This window comes from Myotis brandtii, unplaced genomic scaffold, assembly GCF_000412655.1.
Source record: "Myotis brandtii unplaced genomic scaffold, ASM41265v1 scaffold278, whole genome shotgun sequence".
Lineage (NCBI taxonomy): Eukaryota > Metazoa > Chordata > Mammalia > Chiroptera > Vespertilionidae > Myotis > Myotis brandtii.
Genome location: NW_005360594.1, coordinates 869,373 through 890,783, shown reverse-complemented (window position 1 = coordinate 890,783; position 21,411 = coordinate 869,373). Strand labels below are relative to the sequence as shown.

At 43.3% G+C, this 21,411-nt stretch overlaps 1 protein-coding gene across 4 annotated transcripts in view; it reads right to left on the bottom strand.

Annotated features, from left to right (window-relative positions):
• ACMSD (aminocarboxymuconate semialdehyde decarboxylase) overlaps positions 1-13,163 on the bottom strand; it is a 49,671-nt gene extending 36,508 nt beyond the window's left edge. The window contains exons 1-3 of one of the 4 annotated variants that reach the window (XM_005868857.2): positions 12,991-13,162; positions 5,515-5,559; positions 136-232 (exon numbers count right to left, since the gene is read on the bottom strand). In XM_005868857.2, coding sequence (XP_005868919.1) covers positions 136-232; positions 5,515-5,559; positions 12,991-13,047 — 199 coding nt within the window. In that variant the 5' untranslated portion in view covers positions 13,048-13,162. Of the gene's footprint in view, positions 1-135; positions 233-5,514; positions 5,560-12,990 lie in introns of those variants that run through there. The other 3 variants (XM_005868856.2, XM_005868858.2, XM_014541769.1) reach the window with 3 other exon arrangements.
• Positions 13,164-21,411: the final 8,248 nt, after the last annotated feature.

The window sequence follows — 21,411 nt, the reverse complement described above, 5'->3', positions numbered from 1 at the left end:
CAGTCTGGCTCTGAGGAGAAAAGGCGATCGGAAGTTACCATCACATAAATCCTGTAAAATGGTCAACAGACTTCAGGGAGAGACGTGGCTTTTCTATCAGATGTGATCACTGGTAACATTTCTCAGAGTAAGTACCTGTTTGGTCCATTTCTCTAATACGGACTTCTGGATCCCAGCAGTTCTCTTGGACCACCCTGAAAACCTTCCCATCTTTCAGCATCTTCGCTTCTCCCTAGGGCAGAAGAGGCACATCAGCAACGTTAACCTAAGTTTACTTAGAGGAACCCTTTCTTCTATACTTTGGAACATGGTTCTCCCCTAATAGGAGAAATCTGTTCATTCAGCAGAGCTCAACTTTTCACCCTCCTGCCTTCAATTGGCCTGGAGTTAAAGGAGTGTGCACGTAGGCATCAGCAGTTGGGCACAGAGAGAAACAAGGCCATGGTCATGGCCTTTTGGGGCTTCATGACTGAGGCTGGCTGGTCATCTTGTCTCCCTGAACCACTGGCTACAAACCCCGAGAGGAAGGCTCAGTGTCTGGAAAACTCTAGATAAAACACAACATTTTAGAATTGAAAAGGACCTCGGAGATAGACTGTGTAGTCCAGCCGTCTGGTTTTATAGAGCAGCCACAGATGGATAGTCAGAGGAAGTGATTTGTCCGGCAGAGCAGGGCCCACTGATGTCAACACCTGCAGGAGGAGGTGGGCAATGAAGTGAATCGGTCTCGCAGCATGTGAGACCTTGGGGCCAAGGTGTTGACCTCCACCGGGCATCGTGCCGCCTGTGTACACTATCTCTTATTCCTCAGGGCAGGGGGCCAAGATAAATGACTGTACAGAAGCATGGCAGTGGCTTCTAAATTCAGCCTCCAGTTTGTGATCCCTAAAGAAAAGGGAAAAGTTCTGATCCAGGTCCCTGAAATCAGACTGCTCAGGTTCAAGTCCCCATTTTACTACTTACTGTGTGTAACCTCTCTGAGCCTCAGTTTGCTTATCTTTAAGATAGGGATAATAATATGACTTAACTTAAAAAATAATATAACTTATACCCTAAAGGGATCTTGTGAGCATAAAATGGGAGAATCCATATAAAGCCCATGGGTATCTGACACATGTTAAGTGTTGGTTATTCTAACTATTAGTTATTAATGATATGTGGCTAACTAGGGCTGTCTCCCGCTGTTCCCTGCTGTGAGGGCACACCACCTCTGGCAGTGCTTTAGGGCTCAACATTGCCCTTGGGCCCCGCCAAGTGGGCATGTGGTGATCAAAGGCCTTGAGCTCTGCTTGAAGGAGTCCCTGCCCTCCCCCTCTCCCCCTTGTTTTGATTGCGAGTTGCACACAGGCCTTGCCACAGCTTCCTTCTCCATCCTTCTATCCCATGGACAAAACCTTCCCCCATTTCTGCTTGGAGAAAGCCAACCACTTTTCCCCTGCAGATGTGGCAGCCCCTTCACATCTGGCTTGCATGAGGAAGCCCTAAGATCCATGTTTTCATTTCTCATGGACTGGGGGGAAGAAGTCAGTGAGAAGTGACTTGTGTAACCGTGACAGGTGTCTGTGTCCAAGCAGAACCCAGTCTCTGACATCAGGGTTGACTTGCTTCAGTCCCCCTGCCAGCATCTGAACACCTTTCCTGGGTTGGGGAATCTCCTATCAGAGTCTTGGTGGAGGCAGAGCCCAGCCTTCCTCTAATAAAGTTCAAAAGCCCAAATGCTTGCTCTTCTTGCCCTGAGCTTGGCCAATCAATGCTTGGTTTTTAATCAAGAGCAAGTGATGCAAAAAGACAGTGGCCACATGCTGTGTCTGTCGACAGGGGTACTGGTGGCGGAGAATTTATTGAAATGATACTTTATGTAATGAAAAGTTAACCTTCAAAATAAAAACAGAAATGACAGCATTGGACTAGAACACTGGTTGGCAAACTGCGGCTCAGCAAACCGCAACTCGCGAGCCACATGCGGCTCTTTGGTCCCTTGAATGCGGCTCTTCCATAAAATACCGGCTCTTCCACAAAATACCGACTTCTGCGCATGGGCCACGAAGTTTCAATCGCACTGTACATGCGTGCCCACACGTGGTATTTTGTGGAAGAGCCACACTCAAGGGGCCAAAGAGCCACATGTGGCTCGCGAGCCGTGGTTTGCTGACCACGGGACTAGAATAATGGCTTTCAATCCATTTTGGCTGTGACCTCACATGCAGAAATATATTTTCCATTGTGACCCAGTAGACCCATATAAATCTATTTAAACAGATACAAACTGGGACAAAAGTTCCATGAAACAACATTGACTCTTACTATGAACAGTGCATCCTGCTGTTTTCTTTTGTAATCTATTTTGTTTCTAAAGCTGTCCTACCTAACACCCCTGACTTGTTATTATGATTCACTATTAGGTTGCAACTCTTATTTTCAAACACTGGAGTCGATGATCACTGGTCTGTGATTCTTTATCTTTATGGAAACCTCCCCTTGCCTTGGGCTTCCCACTTTCCCCGACTCCCTTGCTATGTATTGTCTTTTTTGTTCACTGAGCTCAAAAGGATCGCTATTGAATAAATACCTTTATCCATTCGGATTTCTTCTTGGCTTCCCAGTGAGGGGAAAATCATTTTCACAATTGGAACCCAATGATCGGAATTACATGGAATTACACAGAATAGTGTGTATTTAATGCTCGGTGTGATGGAAATGGTGTGTGTGTGTGTGTGTGTGTGTGTGTGTGTGTGTGTGTAGCCCCAAGGGCCTGGAAAACACTCAGTGGGGATCTGTAGATGCTGCTGACCCACGGTTTAGAAAGAGGCCCTATGTCCATCATTTGAAATGCTCCCAGGTTCTTGCCATCAGGACTCAGTCCTACCCCCACCCCGTGCAGCTCCTGAGAGGAGGCCATACAAATTGTCTTGCTACCTACACTTTCCTAAATATTCAACCAAAAGACAAGTGGTATTTTTTCAATTCTGAACAGTGCTCTACCATGGCACACAAGCACCCCATCATTCATCTCCAAAGCATTGAAATTCATTAAGAAAAGAGACATAAGACACTGGGGGGTAGGGGAGGCCAGGGGATTGTCAAGGGCAGGAAAGAAAAGGAGACATATGTAATACTCTTTGTAATACTTTAAGCAATAAAACAATAAAAAAAATTAAAAAAAGAAATTCATTAAGAAAAGAAGCTAGATGTTCTCCTTGCTATTAGTCTAATTTGAATATTTGTATACATTCACATGTTGTTTTCCAGTGACTGTAATCCCTGACCACTGTAATTATAAAAAATACAGATTTGGTTTTGTTTTACTTTGTTTGTTTTGAGGGAGAAGGAAGGAGAGTGTCACTGTTTTGTTCTGTTACACTACCATTGTATCCAAGTTTGCTGGAAATATGTAGGAAATGTGTAGGACTGGATGTGACTGGAAATATTTTCCTTCTTGGGTTTGGTTTTTGTTTTGTTTTGTTTTTTGAGATCTGCTGTTAAGTTTATGCAATATCTTGACATGAAAACAAAATGAAACGAAGGCCATTCAAATCCATTATCGAAGTTACAGACTGCAGCCTGGGATATGGAGTAAAATAAAAATCACAGCGTCCTGTCCCTGCGTTTGGGGCTTCCTTGCAGCCTTGTAATCAGCTCTGCTCAGCTTGTTTTCCTCCTCGAGGTGACCCGAGGCCAGCTTAGATCACTGCTCCCAGGCTCGGGACTGGCACTGCTCAGCACACAAGTGCGGCTCAGTGTCCACATCAGCACTTAGTGGATGCCCTGTGATGAAGGTGAGAGTGAGCTGCCTCACAGATTCTGGTGTTGAAAACTCTGTAATGGTTCCCCACTGCCTTCAGGATCAAGTTCAAAGGCCTAAACCCAATCTCCAAGGCTCCATCTGATGAGGCTTCTGCCCACCTCTTCAGCTTCTTCCCACCACTTTGCTCCTAAAACCCTTGCTTGCCTCAATCCATTCTCTGCCGCTGAAGGTCTTTTTAAGCCATGAACACCCTCCAAAGACTTTGCACTGTGTTGAAAATAAAATCCAGATTCTTTAGCATGTGCTACATGCCCCTCTATGATCTGGCCCCTGCCTACCTCACTAGCCTCACTTCCTACTGCCTCCCCGTTTCATCACATCTCAGCCACAATGCCCTCCTCTCTGTTTCTTGAGCATAGCTCTTCCTCATGCGATAGCCTTTGTAACCGCTGGTCCCTGAGCCAGGGACGCTATTCCAGGTTTTCCTTCCTTTCCTCCAAGTCTTCACTAGCTGCCCGTGCAGCCAGCCCTGATTAGCCTCCCTATTATAGCACTGTTTGTCATTCCATTCTCCAAAGTGATCAGGTTTGTCTCCCCGCAGAAGTTTATCACCACAAGGGCAGGGAACAGGTCTGTCTTGTTCACCAGTATATTTTCCAGGCCTAGCCTGGTGATGTTAATAAAAACCAGTGAGTGAGTGAATGAATATGGGCAGTGGTTTTCAAACTTGAGTAAGCGTCCGAATCACTTGGAGGCTTGTCAAAACAGACTGCTGGCGGGTTCCTCGGAGTTCCTGATTTGGTAGGTCTGAGTTGAGGCCCATGAATTTGAATTTCTTCCATCTTCTCAAGTGAAGCTGCTCTTGCTGGTCTGGGGATCGCATTTTGAGAAATGCTGGTCCCAGTCATAGCAAGTGCTTGAGTTGTGGGCTTAGATAAGTTTAATATTTCCATGCCTTTGTTCCCTGTCTTCTCTTCCTGGAAATCTGTTTCCTTTATTCCTGCTTCAAGCCTCAGGCTGGGCGTCACTTCCTCCAGGAGGTCTTCTCCAGGATTAGTGCCCAAATCTATGTCCTCCAGCACTTGGTGAAAAGCAGGCCGCCAACCTTATCACACTGCATGTGTTCCCCCTGCACAGGGTAACCGCGTCTTCCCAGACCGCAAGTCTCCCAGGTCCGCTTAAGGCACGTGTGTGTTCCAGCTGGACGCTCAGGCATGTTCCCTCCCAGCTCCACGCAGGCACGTGCTGCCTCTGAAAATGAAGTCAGGGATGACCTCTCTGCAGCCCTGGACTCTGAGCTCCTTCTCAGTTCTCCTTGCACCTTCTCCTCTTACCAAACAGTGGCTTCTCCCGGGTCTCCAGTGTTTAACTTCTCTAGCTTGTGCTCAAACCTAAACTGTTCCATTTATTTGGTTGGCCTTCATCTACTATAATGACCTGTGGAGGGGGCCAGGTTAGTGCCCAAATCTATGTCCTCCAGCATCTATTCCTTAAGGCAGAGCAATAAGTGCTAAAATTGGTTTGAGGGCAAAAAAAGAGGTTTCTTAATGGCTTTTCAAATTCCAATTTACCGTCCGGAATACTGCTCTTTGAAGTGACCCGCATTTTTTCTAATAATTTAGAGATGAGGCCCCTGGCCCCTGGTGGTCAGTGCTGCTCCCTTGTCTACTGCAAAGTCCACAGGAGGGCAGAAGGGTTGAGAGCTCCCGGAGGTCTCAGGCTCAGGGTGTCCCTGGGTCCAAGGCGGGCTCACTTTGGGAGAAACTCACCTTGCTGTGGTGTTGGAGCTGCACCCAGCCTCCATAGCCGAATCTCTGCAGGGGGAGAGGCACAGTTAGACGGAAAGAGCAAAGCAGACAGGACTGCAATAAAGGGCATTTCTGAGGCAAAAAATCCTGAGCTCCATCCTTTCAAGTACCACCTTCCCATCTTCCCCTCATATCCATGCACCACTTATTCAACATTTATATTTAAACAATTTATTTTCTTTCCTTAAATGCATTTATTCAGGAATAAAATTCTATATCATAGAAGTGCTAGTTTTACCTTTTATCCTCATGCAGGTTGCAATTTTAAAATGAGGATTTATGTTAAAAAAATATCTGTTTCTGTACCAATTAAACTATTTCACCCACCAGGAGAACATATAAGAACCACTCTTTAGGAAATGCCATATTGGAACACTGCTCTTCAAACTGTGTGTTATGACCCATGAAATCAATTTAGTGAACAGTGAGTGACCCAGATGTTCTAAAAATACCGAACAGTATATGTAGCAGATGGTGTTGGTGTCCCACCCATATTCCCTCCCCTTAACACTTCTGTTCACACCAGCTCTTTTGCCACTGAAGCCAACGTTGGTCAGGCCCTTCTAGTACTAATAAATTAGTGTCCCACTCCCCTCAGCAGTCCTCACCCAATGACTGAGGATGCTCCTCTATGAATACATTGAATACACTAAATCAAAGGTCTGGCTGGGGTGAGGTATACATTCTACACTTTCTTTGGATGCCTTGCTTTTCCTGTCTCTCTTCCTCACTCTACTGGTGTTTTCTAAGGTCACCTCCAAAGTAAACTTGCATTTGAATCTTTATCTCAGGGTCTGGTTCTTGAAACACCCAAGCCAAGATAGTAGAGGAATGAAATGGAATGGAGTGGAGTGGAGTGGAGTGGAATGGAATGAAGTGGCATGGAGTAGACTGGAATGGAATGTAGTGGTGTGGGGTGGGGTGGAATGGAGTGGAATGTAATGGAGTGGAATATAATGGAGTGGGGTGGAATGGAGTGGAGTGGAATGGAGTAGAATAGAATGGAGTAGAGTGGAGTGGAATGGAATGAAGTGGAATGGAGTGTAGTGTAGTGGAATGGAGTGGACTGGAGTGAAGTGGAATGGAGTGTAGTGGAATGGAGTGGAGTGGAGTGGAATGGAGTGGAGTGGAATTGAGTGGAGTGGAATGGGATAGAGTGGAATGGAATGGAGTAGAGTGGAGTGGTCTGGAATGGAATGAAGTGGAATGGAGAGGAGTGGAATGGAGTGGACTGGAATGGAATGGAATGTAGTGTAGTGTAGTGTGGTGTAGTGGAGTGGAATGGAATGGAGTGTGTAGTGGAGGAATGGAGTGGAGTGGAATGGAATGGAGTGGAGTGGAATGGAAGGGAATGGAGTGGAGTGGAGTGGAATGGAGTGGACTGGAGTGGACTGGAATGGAATAGAATATAGTGTAGTGTAGTGGAATGGAGTGGAGTGGAATGGAATGGAGTGTAGTGTAGTGGAATGGAGTGGAGTGGAACGGAATGGAGTGGAGTGGAATGGAAGGGAATGGAGTGGAGTGGAGTGGAATGGAGTGGACTGGAGTGGACTGGAATGGAATAGAATATAGTGTAGTGTAGTGGAATGGAGTGGAGTGGAATGGAAGGGAATGGAGTGGAGTGGAGTGGAATGGAGTAGAGTGGGATGGATTGATCAGAATGCCTCCCATGTATAATTTTTCATTTCATGAAACTCTTGTTTCCATTATATATGTGGATGTTTGTGCCGAGTCACAATATAAAATATATTTCTCCTGACAGTTATGACTAAAAAATTTTGTAAGCCTCTGCCTAAGAACATAGGTATATGTGACTCATGTAACTATAGGTTTTTAAATCTCATTTGTTCATTCATTCATTCATTCATTCACTCTTCATTCATTCATTTCACAAACCCTCATGGAATCCCACCCATGACTGGCCTTACGAGGGCAGAGAAAGTAAAAGTGAAGGACAGTTCCAGCCTGTGTGGAGCACAGTCTTGAAAGGGTGGCGCTGGGTTGGGCAAGTACTTGAAAAGCCATAATCACATGTGAGATGTGCTGTGATTGAGTGATGCACAAATTCTCTGGGAGCCTGGAGGAAGGTTCTGACCCACAACTTGGGTCAGGTGGTGCCAGGGAATGAAGATTGAAAAGGTCGTTTTGGGTCAGGTTGGAGAGGAACTTCCAGAGGTCAACATTTCCATGCTCCAAAGCAATGGCTCTCAAATTGTGATGTAAGAGGGGAGGGTATGGCAGCCAGAGACAGTGATGTGAAGCCTCCTCAACAGCTCCAGGCATCAGTGATGGGTAGATGAGAAGCTGAAGGTGAGTACAACTTCTCACATGTTTTGGTTGGAGGAGACCAGCTAACAGTGGTTGGTTCTTATGTCATGATAGCGAGTTTGTCTTGAGGAAGTCAGGGCTTGGCAGATCCCTCGTCCTAGCTCTGCTCTCCCCTCCAGACTGAGAGGGGAAGTCTGGGCCTGCAGCACAGGAGTGTTTGTGCGGCTGTGACTTTGGTCGGCTCCAAAAGACTTAAGATTTAGGTCAATTTCATACCACCTGTATTCTACCTGCGACTAAGTTTTGTTCTTGAGTTTCAGCTCCAAATAATCATTTTAGCCCTGGCTGGCATTGCTTAGTGGTTAGTGCATCAGCCTAGGGACTGAAGGGTCTCGGGGGTTCGATTCTCAGTCAAGGGCATGTACCTGGTTTGCAGGTTCAATCCCTGGCCCCGGTAGGGGTGCATGCTCAAGGCAACCAATCGAGGAACTTCCAGTGGTCAACATTTGCTGTGTCTTTCTCACATCACTGTTTCTCTTCCATCCTCCCTCTGTTCCTCCCTCCCTTAAAAAGAACTCCTTCTCTTTAAAAATGAAACAATGGAAAAATACTTTCAGGTGAGGATTAAAAAACAAACAAACAAAAATAACCCCACAAAAAACAAATAATCAACTTAGCTCTGGATCTACCTGCTTCTCCCCAAGGGACGTCAGAGGACCTGGCTCAGTGGGTTGGGCACGCAAGGGAAATTGTGGACCAGGGGCCCACGTTCCTCCTCCTTGTACCTAGTTTCTCTATTGCCTGTGTCCCCACACTCTCTTCCCTTCATGCATTCAATACCCTTGTGCTCCCCCCCTCTCTGCCCCTGGATAAAGCTGTCCAGAGATAAAGCATGCTGGAGGAGGGGCTGGGATATTGCTTCCTTCAGTTACACTTCAGAATGAACTCTCAAACTGGAAATTTGCCTTTGAAATCTTACTTTAGTGTAGAAAATACTTTTATTTTTATTCTTTCCCTCCTTCCCTCTTTGTCTTTCATTCCTTCCTCTCTCTTTCTTACTTTTTCTGAATTCCCTTTGGAACTTTAACCCATGCATAAATTAGCAGGTTACAAAGTACCCCATCTGGGGAAGGGCAGAGAGGCAGAGGGAGGCAGAACACAGGGCTCTTGTCACACACAACAAACCACTTAGAAGATACTTGACTTTGTTGGAGTAACTTAACATCTCGAAGTCACCGCTTCCTTATGTGTAATTGAGTTTAACAAATAACCTCAGCTGTGACATAGGGTTTAGTGGGGATTAGTGAGATAATTCATAGAAAACTATTGACACCAGACCTGGTTTATAGAAAGGCTTTCCTGGGTGCTAACAGTGATGATGGCGGTGGTGGATATGGTGGCGACAACAGTGGTGATGATGATGGTGGAGGTTTTGGTGGGGATAATAGTGGCAGTAGTGGCAATGGTGGAGGTTGTGAGTGGGTAGTGGTGATGGTTGTGGTAATGAGTCTGGTGGCAGTGGTGGTACCAGTGATGGTAATGGTAGTGGTGGCAGGCAGTGATGGCAGTGGGGGTGGCATAGTGGTGACAGTCTATTCTATCCTTAGGTGGTAAAATAAGGCACACTCTAGGATCAGACACAAAGAAGCACTGTGAAGGAAGGAGCCCTTTGTCACTCAGTGTTCTTCCCTCCCCTTTCTTGCAAAGCACAAAATTTGAATACTTTGTGCTTCTTCTAGGCCCCTTGCAAATACCTAACTTATTTGGGCCAACTTAATTCTGCTCCAAGTCTGGGATCCATTTAGTCCCCCAGCTCTCATCCTAGGTTGAAACAAGCCTGGGGTTGGAAATTGATGACCCTGGTGGTAACTTTGGTCCGAGCACTTGCCAGGAGGCATTTACAGTCTGAAGCTATTTGGCTGACAAGGACCAATGTCCCATAGGAATTTATGGGCATGACAAATACATAACAAATTTAAAAATTCAAGGGCATTCATTTCTCTATATAAAAGATGTGCTTCTGAATTGGGAACATATGAATCAGGTTGAGGAACTGAATGACATTTTTAATGTCTTGGGCATCTCACACATTCATAAGGTAAATGATGCACCTTGGGGGTGATGAAACCAAATATGTATTTCTTCACAGAGGTTGTTCAGAAGTTGAACTATGTCTGGGATTTTGTCTCCTAAAATCTTAGGGTGATCAAGTGTAATTAAGTTATTGCTAATGAAAGAAGATGTACATATATGTTTTTTTACTAAAGGCCAGAATTTTTCGACTCCATTTAAAATTAGAAGAATCTTTGCAAGCCCTACTATTGGACACATCATTGGTGGTCAGTAGAGTCTTGCTGAAGGAAAAAGCCAAAACCTTATTATCATCATTGTCTTTATGAATAATCTCATGTGGATAACCTGAAACCACTTCCACCGTGGTTTCTTAGCCACCGTGCTCCTATTTGTGACAGAGTGTGGGTACTGATTCATTAGAAACAATTTAATCAAGGGCCCTCTGATTCTGCTCTCTTTTTGCCTCACAGATCTTAATTGTAACTCTGACTTATTAGCAAGTGAAATGAAAAGCTTTCTCAAATCCTAGTCTTTTGTAATGATTAGTTAATCATCAAGCCGGCATGTTGATTCTCCTTTTCTGTTTCTTTGTTGCATAAGGAGAGCAAGGTTTTTGAGGTGTGTCTATTAATATTTAATTTTTGAAAAGGTCAGGTTTGAAAAGAGATGTTAGTTCTTCCAAACAGGCTTCATCCTTTAACATAAAACTAGTACTGGTTTATTCTTTTCATTCTTTTATTGGAAAGTTTGAAAAAATGGTGAGAAAAGATCAGAGATGGATGCTTTGAAATATTTTGCCCCCTAAGAAACAATTGGAAGGCAAAGGAAAATCTGCTGGAACTGTTGAACTATATGAACACCAAAGAAGACCTGCTCTTAACCACTGTCACTTCAGTGATCACTCTGACCACATAGACTGAAAATGCGGAGGGAGATGGGTCCCAGCACCATTTCACGTATTTTTATTTATCCCATTCCTCCCAATTTGAAAACACAGAACCGTTTTCTGCTCGTTGTTTTGTCACTGGCTTGCCTGCACTCAAATGCAAAACTCTACCATATAACAGATCTGGTTGCTTGACCTGCAGGTTGGAAGCCAAGTTCCAATACCCCATGATGAACCCTACGTGGGTTTGGGGTGTGTTTGGGAGCGGGCTGGTGTCGAGGGAGGCACTTGGGGTGGGGGCGGCAAAAGGAAGCAGGGACATCCCTTATAGCAGTGCCATTCTCCTGGGCCAGCTCTCTCAGCTGGGTGTGGTGGTATTAGTGGGGCGGGGCCGCCATGATCCCACATAGCTCTGGGATTCTAGGCTCATTTCTGAGTCTCCAGGACTTTATCCAGCAGCGTTAATAATATAAATCCTATAAATTTTGCAGTTAGCAAGATTTTATGTGGATCAAATTACATATTGCTCCCTGGAAGTATAAGAGTATTATGATTATTACTACTACTATCATCATCATCATCATCATCATCATCATCATCATCCTGTGTATCTGTTATCTGCTTGCAGCTTGTGAGACTGCTAGATGGAAGCCTGGTTTATCAGGACAAAATGCCCCTCCCTCTTGGAGGCAACAGCTAGAAGATAGGAAGCGGGGGTGGGCTAAAGAGCCAGGAGAACAGGTGTTTGCTGAGTCTCCGGGCACCCGTTTATGGCTATAGCCTCCCATGCTCTGCCTCCCTCAGCTTCCTAAGCAGTTTTCACAATACCTGTAGGGCCCTGCATTAGGTGGCACTTAGAAGTGATCAGCTCTTGCTGACCAGTTCTCTGCTCACACTAGAGGCAGGCTTCTGGGTGGGAGACAAGTCCTGGGAGGTGGGTTGTGGCACAGGATACAGTCCCCCCCCTCCCCTTAGCAGAGGAGGAACCTTTTTAGGCTGCGCTAGGTCATCATCACAAACATTGTGAGGTTGTGTTTACGCTTTAATAAAATATGGCGAGGAAAACAGCATTCAGAACAGCAAGTTCCCAGGTAGGCACTCAGACTCCGTTTGGAGGGGCGAGTTTGATGGGGTTAGCTTTTACCATTGGCTGTAACAGGACAGCCTTTCAAAGATGATTCAGCATCATTTGTATTTTTCAATCCACAATGCCTACCACCCATCTTACCTAAAATACCAATGAACAAAGAAACACTTAAGGTTAACATTCTTCCAGGAGTCAACTATGAGAAGAAAATGGTGTCCGCTACTTGCACAATGCGCCACTATTTAATCAGAGGTTAGGTTGATCCATTTTTCCTCACTTGGGATAAAAAGGTGAAACATTATCAATGGTGTGAAAGTTCTAGAGAAGGCTTAAGATTGGGTAAAACCTGATAATTAGCCCGAACAAAACTCAAGCCAATTTTAGATTTCTTTCATGTCTCCCACCTTCCTAGTGGTTTTATTCAGTTACAGTTATTCATTCAAAAGTTCTTAATGCCAAGAGGAAATTCCCATCTTTGGAGAAGCACAGAGCAGAGTCTTTAGAGACACTCATTGTGCGAAGGCCTCATGTCATTTCCTCTGGGGTTTTTGATGTTCCTTCTCTCTTGTTCATAACAAGGATTTACAGCTTAAAGAACATCAAAAAGGAAAGGTTTCAGGCAGCACCCTAAAATAGACTATAAAAAAATCCATAAGTTATCTCTTGGTGCTTCTAAACCTTATTTTAAACATTTTGGAAAGGAGATATGCTGTAGAAATCCCGGAAGCCTGTCACATTCCATTTTTTAATAGTCTCTTACTTGAAACTGTAACTTTCAATTCTGTGGTTGGCATGCATCTCCCCTTCCCAGCAGCTGAATATGTTATTCAAATGGAAGTGAAACTGCCTGACTTAAATTGTCCAGAAATTTTAAAGAATGCTTCATTTAAGGGGAGAAAGGAATTTTGAGAAAGACTTATGTCTTTGATCAATGTTCTTTCAAAATTAATATAAAAGTTATTTTTTAAAACTAAGAAATCAGAGCTACCAAATAATTTTAAAGCATTCCTAAAGCAGAGAAACTTAACATCTAATTCCTCAAAGAAAAGCTAGGTTTATAATAGAGGCATTGAGAAACCCTGGAGAAGTTCCAAAAATAATTCAGCAAATTAGTCACCATTACCTTTTTTAGATCTGGCCATTCTTTTGGTAGAATATGATTATGGATGTCAATTTTCATCTCCACAGGATCAGAGGAGAAGCGTGTAAAGAAAGAAGTTTTGATATCAAGAGATGAACACCATGGAGTTAATTGATTTACTTTGCCCCTTTACAGCTATCTTTAGGCCCTGGCCTGCTCAGCCAGGTCTGGGTTCACTGGAGCTGCCTTATTAAAGTTCAAAGTTCTGTTTGTCCACTTAGCTTTTGGTCAATAATTCTTTGGTAGCCAGGCTGTGTAGCACAAAATTATTTTTAAAAAGGACTGTACTAAACCTATGAATACAGCAGGTCCAAAATGGACTAATCTTTGTTTTTAAATATTTCAATTTTATCAACATATACACAGTAAAAAATCAAGTAGCACCCGGTTAAAAGAAAAAGAAAAGAAGAAATAGTTTTCGTTGGGAATTTCTTTGAGAAGTACTGGTCAAAGACCTACTGAAATTTTTAGTTAAGGTACCAGGTTGGTAATGCTCCCTCCCCATCAATACCCAGAAAAATAAAATGCAAATACTTTCTGGAGAAAATAATTCCAACTGATTCCCTCAGTATGCCATAGATTAAGGTCAACAAAATATTGACTCATAATAAATTCTACACACATGAGGAAAAAAGCCATCATGAGTGAGTGTCCACAGAAATAATAATAGATTTAAACCTCCAAGAACATATATATTGGAGATATTAAACATAGAATATAAATTTATTATATATATATTTAAAATAAAAGTTTAAAAATCAACCAAGAGACTATCAACTGATTGGCCACATTTGAGAAACAACAGTACCAAAATAGAACTTTCATAAAAGAAACCATAGTAATTGAAATTAAAAACTCAGTGGATGGATTAAACAACAGAGTAGACATAGTTGAAAAGAGAATTAACAAACTGGAAGAGAGACTTGCACAGAGAGATGAAGAGATTGCCCATATATAAAAGTGCCACAAAGTACAAAGGATAGAATAAGAAAGTCTGAAAGGAGTCTAATCAAAGTACTAAATGAGAGGAGAGAGATATTCCAAAAGATAAGCGTTGAGATTTTTTAAGATCAGATGAGCCAACAGATCCAAGACTCAACCTAAATCAAGGAAGATTAACAAAAAGAACTCCATTTCTAGAAACCTTGCAGTGAAACTGTAGAACATCAATAATAAAGATTAGATCTTATAAACTGTTAGAGAGAAAGAGAATGCCTTCAAAACTCAGTAATGAGACTGACAACCAACTTCTCACAGCAATAATAGGAGCCATAGAACATTAGAAAATACACTCAAAAGGCTGAGAGACATTGTCATGCTCAACTATGTCCTCCCCACCCATACTCAGAAAAAGAAAGTGCAAATTCTTTCTGAAGGAAATCATTCCAATTGAGCCCTCTCTGTATGCCACAGATTAACCTGGAATTGTATACCTTGTAAAATTTTATTTTAACAGTGAGGGAGAAGTAAAGATATTTTCAAATAAAAACTGAGATGGCTACCAACACACCCTCACTTAAGGAATTTCTAATAATATACAGGCATACCTCAGAGGTATTGTGAGTTTGGCTCCAGATCACTGCAATAAATGATCACAATAAAGTGAGTTGCACAAACTTTTTGGTTTCCCAGTGCATATAAAAGTTATTCTTACAATATACTGTAGTCTATTAAGTGTGCAATAGCATTATGCCAAAAATAAATGTACCTACAAAATTAGATCCAGAAACTTAGAAGTATGAAACAGACTGTCAAATCTCAGAGGGAAGGCAGGGGAGGGTGGGAAAAGTTCACCCAAAGAACTTGTATGCATATATGTGTAACCCCTGGACACAGACAATAGGGTAGCGAAGGCCTGAGGTGGAGGCAGGGGGCTGGCTAGAAGAGGTGAATGTGGGGGGGGGGGGGGAGGGGGGGGGGGGGGAGAAGGGGGAGAGACATATGTAATATTTTCAACAATAAATATTTTTTTAAAAAAGGAAAAATATTTTATTGCTTAAAACAATAATGATGTTAAACATCATCTGAGTATTCAGTGAATCATAATCTTTTTGCTGGAGGAGGGTGCTAACCTTCAATTTGTATAAAACACAATGTCTGCGAAGCACAGTGAAGTGCAGCTCGGTAAAACAAGGTCTGCCTGTACCCAGAAAGGAGGACAATCACTCCAGACACAAGGTCTGAACTGTAAGATGGAGCAGGGAGCAAAGAAACTGGTCATCATATAAGTAAATCTAAATAATGAATATTTCAAACAGTAAGAATAGTGCCTGGTTTAAGGATTTAAGGCACTAGCCAACGGTTGTCCAGCCATACTATTGGCTCTTCTCTCCAAGGAATGCTCCCCTGACTGTGAATCTCATAATTTTAGCATCTTTTGCAATCTGGTTAAGCAAAGAATTTCCTAAATCATCAAGTCCTCTTCTTCTTTTTCTTATCAGTTTTTGAGCTATCTTTTTCCTCTTGCATTTTACTGTGAGCAGCAAGAAGGAATCAGGATGAACCTTCAACATTTAGCTTGGAAATCTCTTCAGCTAAATATCAGACGTCATCACTTTTACATTCTGATTCCCACACAACTATAGGACACACCAGTGAGCTAAGTTTTCTGCCACGACATAACCAGGATCTCTTTTTCCCCCCACTTTCTTTCACGTTCCTCATTTCCTTCTGTGCCTTTATCAACAGTGCCTTAAAAAATGTTTTCTTGATTTTAGAGAGAATGGGGGGAGGGGGAGAGAGAGAGAGAATGAGAATAGAGAGAAACATCAGTGATGGGCTGCCTCCTGCACGCTCCCTACTAGGGGTAAAGCCTGCAACCTCAACAGCGCCTTTAACATGCATATTTCTACCTACAGTCTGATCAAGGCAACCTAGCATTTTTCTCCCATGCGCCTCAAAGTTCTTCCAATCTCTGCCACTGCCCAATTCCAAAGCCACTTTCACAGGTACAGCAGCATGCCACCTTCAGGTACCAAAATCTGTGTTAGTTTCCAAGTGCTGCCGTCACAAACTGCCACAAACTTAGTGGTTTAAACCAATACACATTTATCCTCTTATGGTTCTGGAAGTAAGAAGTCTACAGTGGTTCAGTCGTGCTGCATTCCCGAGACTGGTTCTAGAAAAGCATCTCTTTCCTTGCCTTTTCTTGCTGAAGGACCTCATCCTCTGTCTTCAAAGCCAGCAGTGCAGCATATTACAGACCTTCTCTCTGCTTCTGTCATCATACCACCTTCCTGGACTCTAGCCGTCCTGTCGCTCTCTTCTAAGGACTCTGTAATGAAAATGGGCCCACCCAGACACTCAGGATAATTCCCCATCTCAAGATTCTTAACATAATCCCATTCAAAGTCCTTTTTCCCTGTGAGGTAGCATTCTCACACGTTCTGGAGATTAAGACATGGACACCTTTGAGTGGGGGTGTCAGTCCGCCTGCCACAATCAGACCTGGTGAAATTTCCAAAGCAACTACAAAAGAATGCACGGGGAGCCCTAGCTGGTTTGGCTCAGTGGATAGAGCGTCATCCTGCAGACTGAAGGGTCCTGGGTTTGATTCCAGTCAAGGGCACATGCCTGGGTTGCGGGCTCTATCCCCAGTAGGGGGCATGCAGGAGGCAGCCGATCAATGATTCTCTCTCATCATTGATGTTTCTACCTCTCTCTCTCTGAAATCATTAAAAATATATTATTAAAAAAAAAAGAATACACAGGGAGTATATAGTTTCCAAGGCAGCTAAGTGGAAAATGAAATAAGAGAAAAAGTCAATTTAAAGAAGGCAGTAAAGTAAAAACAAAACCAAACATAAAAATGTAGGCAAATAGCAAGCACGAAACAAAACATCAGAAATAAAAAAACAAAGCCTGCTATGTGTTATTTATAAGAAACATATTTCAACTACAAGGACAGAGAACGTTTGAAGGTAAAAAGGCAAGAGAAAAAGAAAAGAAGCCTATTCTACTCAAAAGCTGTGGCAGGAGTGGCTGACATAAGTACGTCAGGGGAGTCCGAGTAAAAGAGACTGCAAAGCACAGGCCCTGTTAGGGAAAGAGGATCCCTGTAGAATAGTACACGGCTCAACCAAGCACACATCCCCACCAATTCTAAATGTGGCACACCAGGTTGCCTCAAAATATATAATGCACACACATATTGCAAATATATTTCAACATATTTCTCCCAATTACTGGCAGGTCAATCAAATAACTATCACCTGCAGGAGCTGCAGAGGGGGTCCCAATGCTGGGGAGCCCCTCAAGGACCTCAAACACATTCCGAAAGAGAACATTTAAGCTCCAGCTGCCCACAGAGCTCTAAGCCTTTTACCACAGGGTCATTCAAGTGACCACTGTCCTATTGCCCTAACGTTCTTCCCTCTCCCTGCCTGGGCCCTCCCGGGAAGCAGACCCAGCTCAGGGAGGAGACATGCCAGGTGGGAGAGAAGGTAGGTTTATGTGCCCACCGCCAGGGAGAGAAGCCTTACCTTTCAGTGAGGATTGAAGAGATGGTTCATGTATTGTGCGGGGCATTTGTACTCCTGTGACTGAGACTCAGTTTGCAATTTAAAGCTGACTTACAGATTTTTATTTATTATTTTTTAAAAATATATTTTTATTGATTTCAGAGAGGAAGGGAGAGGGAGGGAGAGAGAGAAACATCAGTGATGAGAGAGAATTATTGATCAGCTGTCTCCTGCATGTCCCCCTACTGGGGATCGAGTCTGTAACCGGGACATTGCCCTGACAGGGAATCGAACTGTCACCTCCTGGTTCATGGGTCGACGTTTAGCCACTGAGCCACGTCGGTCAGGCACACATTTTTATTATATGAAAGTGGGTAGAAATGTCATGGGGGCTGCATAGGTTTTCTCCCAGAGGGAGGAGAAAGACTACCTTCATTAAGCAGTACTGAAGGGAGATGTGAAATCTTTCACCTATAACAGTGGTCGGTAAACTGCGGCCCCTTGAGAATGGCTCTTCCACAAAATACCAGGTGCAGGCGCGCACATACAGTGATATTGAAACTTCGTGGCCACACTCAAGGGGCCAAAGAGCCACATTTGGCTCTGGAGCCGCAGTTTGCCGACCACTGACCTATAACAACATCCAGTGAGTCCCGTGTGTTCAGTGTGCCTGTAGCAGACGAAGAGCACAATGCTTTTATTTTGCTTCTAAAGACAGGCAACCTATTTTGGCTAAAAGGGCCTGAGTTTACAGGGTCGTCGCGAACAAACAGATAACAACATTCTTTCAGTTCCCACTGCAACACTAAGGGAAGTGACAACAAAAAGGAAAATTGTATAAGATCTCATCTCCACATTTTAAAAAATGAATTGTAAATAGGATGAGCTTTGTCCTGGCATTTCTTTTTTAATTTAATATTTATTGTTGACAGTTTTACAGATGTCCCCCATTTTCCCCTCTTTTGCCCCCCTATATTAGTATTGCTTTGTGGAAAAAGGCAAAATATCCTTAGCTTATTCAGTAGTTGGATTGTATAAGAATAAAAAATGGGTTAAATTAAGTCTGAGTAGCTTCCTCCTCCTGGCCCTGATCTGATGGCTGTGAGTCAGCGCAGATACCAGGGTTAAACCCTGTCTCTACGGCTTATTAGCTGGATGGCCTGGGAAAGTTACATGGTCTCTCTGTAAAATAGGGACAATAATAGAACTGATCTCATAGAGTTATTGAAGTATTAACTTGAATAATATAAAACTATCAGCTATGAATTGTACCATGACACATAATCTAATTATTTCTTCATCTGCCAGATACAAAGACTGGCAGGAAGTCTGGTATTAGTCAATTTGAGGGACCTTGCTCCCTCCTCCTGGATTATGTAAGAAGCCTGGTTTTATGTGACCCAGGATGGTGGGGTCGGGACATGCCCTCTGTGGTCACCATGATTGTGTTTCTCCTTGACCAGGCCTGTGTGATGCCCTTGAAGATGAGCAGTTCCACTGGTTGAAACGACCAATCTTAGAGGCTCTCATTTCAAAATAATGGAATTCTTTTCCCTCCATCTGCTCCTCTTCCAGTGGATGACAAGTCAAACTTCTCTCTCTCTCTCTCTCTCTCTCTCTCTCTCTCTCACACACACACACACACAATAAATCACCAAGTCTTCTTATTCTAATCCCATTGCATCTCTCAACCTTGTTCCTCTCCAGTCTCACTTTTAGGCCTTCATCATCTCTCCTCAGACTGTTTAATCTGCCCATTAATGGTCTCTGACTCCAGTCTTGTCCCACTGTAATCAATCCCCAGGACCCTCAGCCAGTGTAGTCTTTCGAAATGATCACATCTCTGTCCAGCTTAACCTTTTTCATGGTTTCTCATTGCCAAGTCCAAGCATGCATGAGAAACAAGGCCCCGTTTGTACTTGTCCACCTCTTTTGTCTCTGTGCTTTCCACTGAGCCCTGTGCCCCAGTCCAGGGATACTTTGTATCTCCCCAAATGTAATGTATTTCCCTTTTATCTGTATTTATGGATTCTTTGACCTCTAATGCCTGGAAGGACCTTTTTCTGCCAAGTGTACACCTATCCATTACTGAGCATTTAGCTTAAACATCAGCCTCTTCTGACTATACCCACCTCAAAATGGTTAAAGGGGACCACCCCCTCCTGGAAGAGTCAGTTGGGGGCATGAGTGAGTAGGGATGACCTTGACAAAGCTGTGACTGATTTCAAGTTCATCTTCAAAGGTAACAGAGTTCCTTTCTGCTACTTTTCCCCAGCCTCCAGCTTTTGCATCCGAAGACGTCTTTATCTCTCTTCCTCCTTTTCAATGCTTGCTATTTAGAGAGGAGCAGGTTTCAGCCTTTTGCACTTGAGCTTGAAGTTATGTAAACTGGGGCACCTGTTGAATCAATTAATTTTTTCAGAAAATAGCATGGGGCCAGGGTCTGTGTTTGTCTTGTCTGTTATATCCTCAGTGAAAAGCAACTGGGTAGGTGCTCATGATGGTTAATTTTATGTGTTAACTTGGCTGGGCAACAGTATCCTGGTATTTGGTTAAACACTATTCTAGATGTTATTATGAAGGGTGGTGTGCGTGTGTGTTGGGGGGGTGGGGTGGGGTGGGGGTTAACATTTGAGTCAATAGATTTTGAGATAAGCAGATTACCCTCCATCATGTTGGAGGGCTGGCTTCTTCTTCTTTAATCTTTATTGTTGAAAGTATTACATATGTCCCTTTTCTCTCCCAGTTGTCCTCTCCCAGCCTGTCCCCGCCCCCCAGCCCGGGCCTTCATCCTCCCTCCCCCCATTGTCTGTGTCCATTGCTTATGCTTATATGCATACACATTCCCCGCCCCGCCCCATTCCTCCACCCTCACCACAGTTTTTTAATCCACTCATCTGCTGATGGGCACTTAGGCTGTTTCCAGATCTTAGCTATGGTGAATTGTGCTGCTATGAACATAGCGGTGCATATATTCTTTCTGATTGGTGTGTCTGATTTCTTAGGATATATTCCTAGAAGTGGGATCACTGGGTCACATGGGAGTTCCATTTTTAATTTTTTGAGGAAACTCCCTAATGTTTTCCACAGTGGCTGCACCAGTTTGCATTCCCACCAGCAGTGTACCAGGGTTCCCTTTTCTCCACAACCTCACCAACGCTTGTCGTTTGTTGATTTGTTGATGATAGCCATTCTGACAGGTGTGAGGTGGTACCTCATTGTTGTTTTGATTTGCATCTCTTGGATGATTAGTGACTTTGAGCATTCTTTCATATGCCTCTTGGCCTTCTGTATGTCCACTTTGGAGAAGTGTCTATATAGATCATGTGCCCAATTTTTAATTGAATTGTTTTTCTTCCTTTTATTACGTTGTATGAGTTTCCTGTAAATTTTGGAGATTAACCCCTTATTGGATGTATCATTGGCAAATATGTTCTCTCTCGTAGTGGGCTCTCTTGTTATTTTGCTGATGGTTTCTTTTTCTGTGCAGAAACTTTATTTTGATGTAGTCCCATTTGTTTATTTTCTCCTTAGTTTCCATTGCCCTAGGAGATGTATTGGTAAACATATTGCTATGAGAGATAACTGAGATTTTGCTGCCTATGGTCCCTTCTAAGATTTTCATGATTTCATGTCTTACATTTAAGTCCTTTGTTCGTTTTGAGTTTATCTTTGTGTGTGGTGTGAGTTGGTGATCTAGTTTCATTTTTTTGCATATATCTGTCCAATTTTCCCAGCACCATTTATTGAAGAGACTGTCTTGACTCCATTGTATGCTCTTGCTGGAGGGCTGGCTTCTTCTAATCATTTGAGGCTGTAATATAAAAATCATTGGCTCCCAGGCAGTGAAAGAAAAATACCACATGATCTCACTCATTTATGGATAATAAAGAACATTATAACCTGATGAACAAAAAGATAGATACAGAGGCAGAGAAGCATC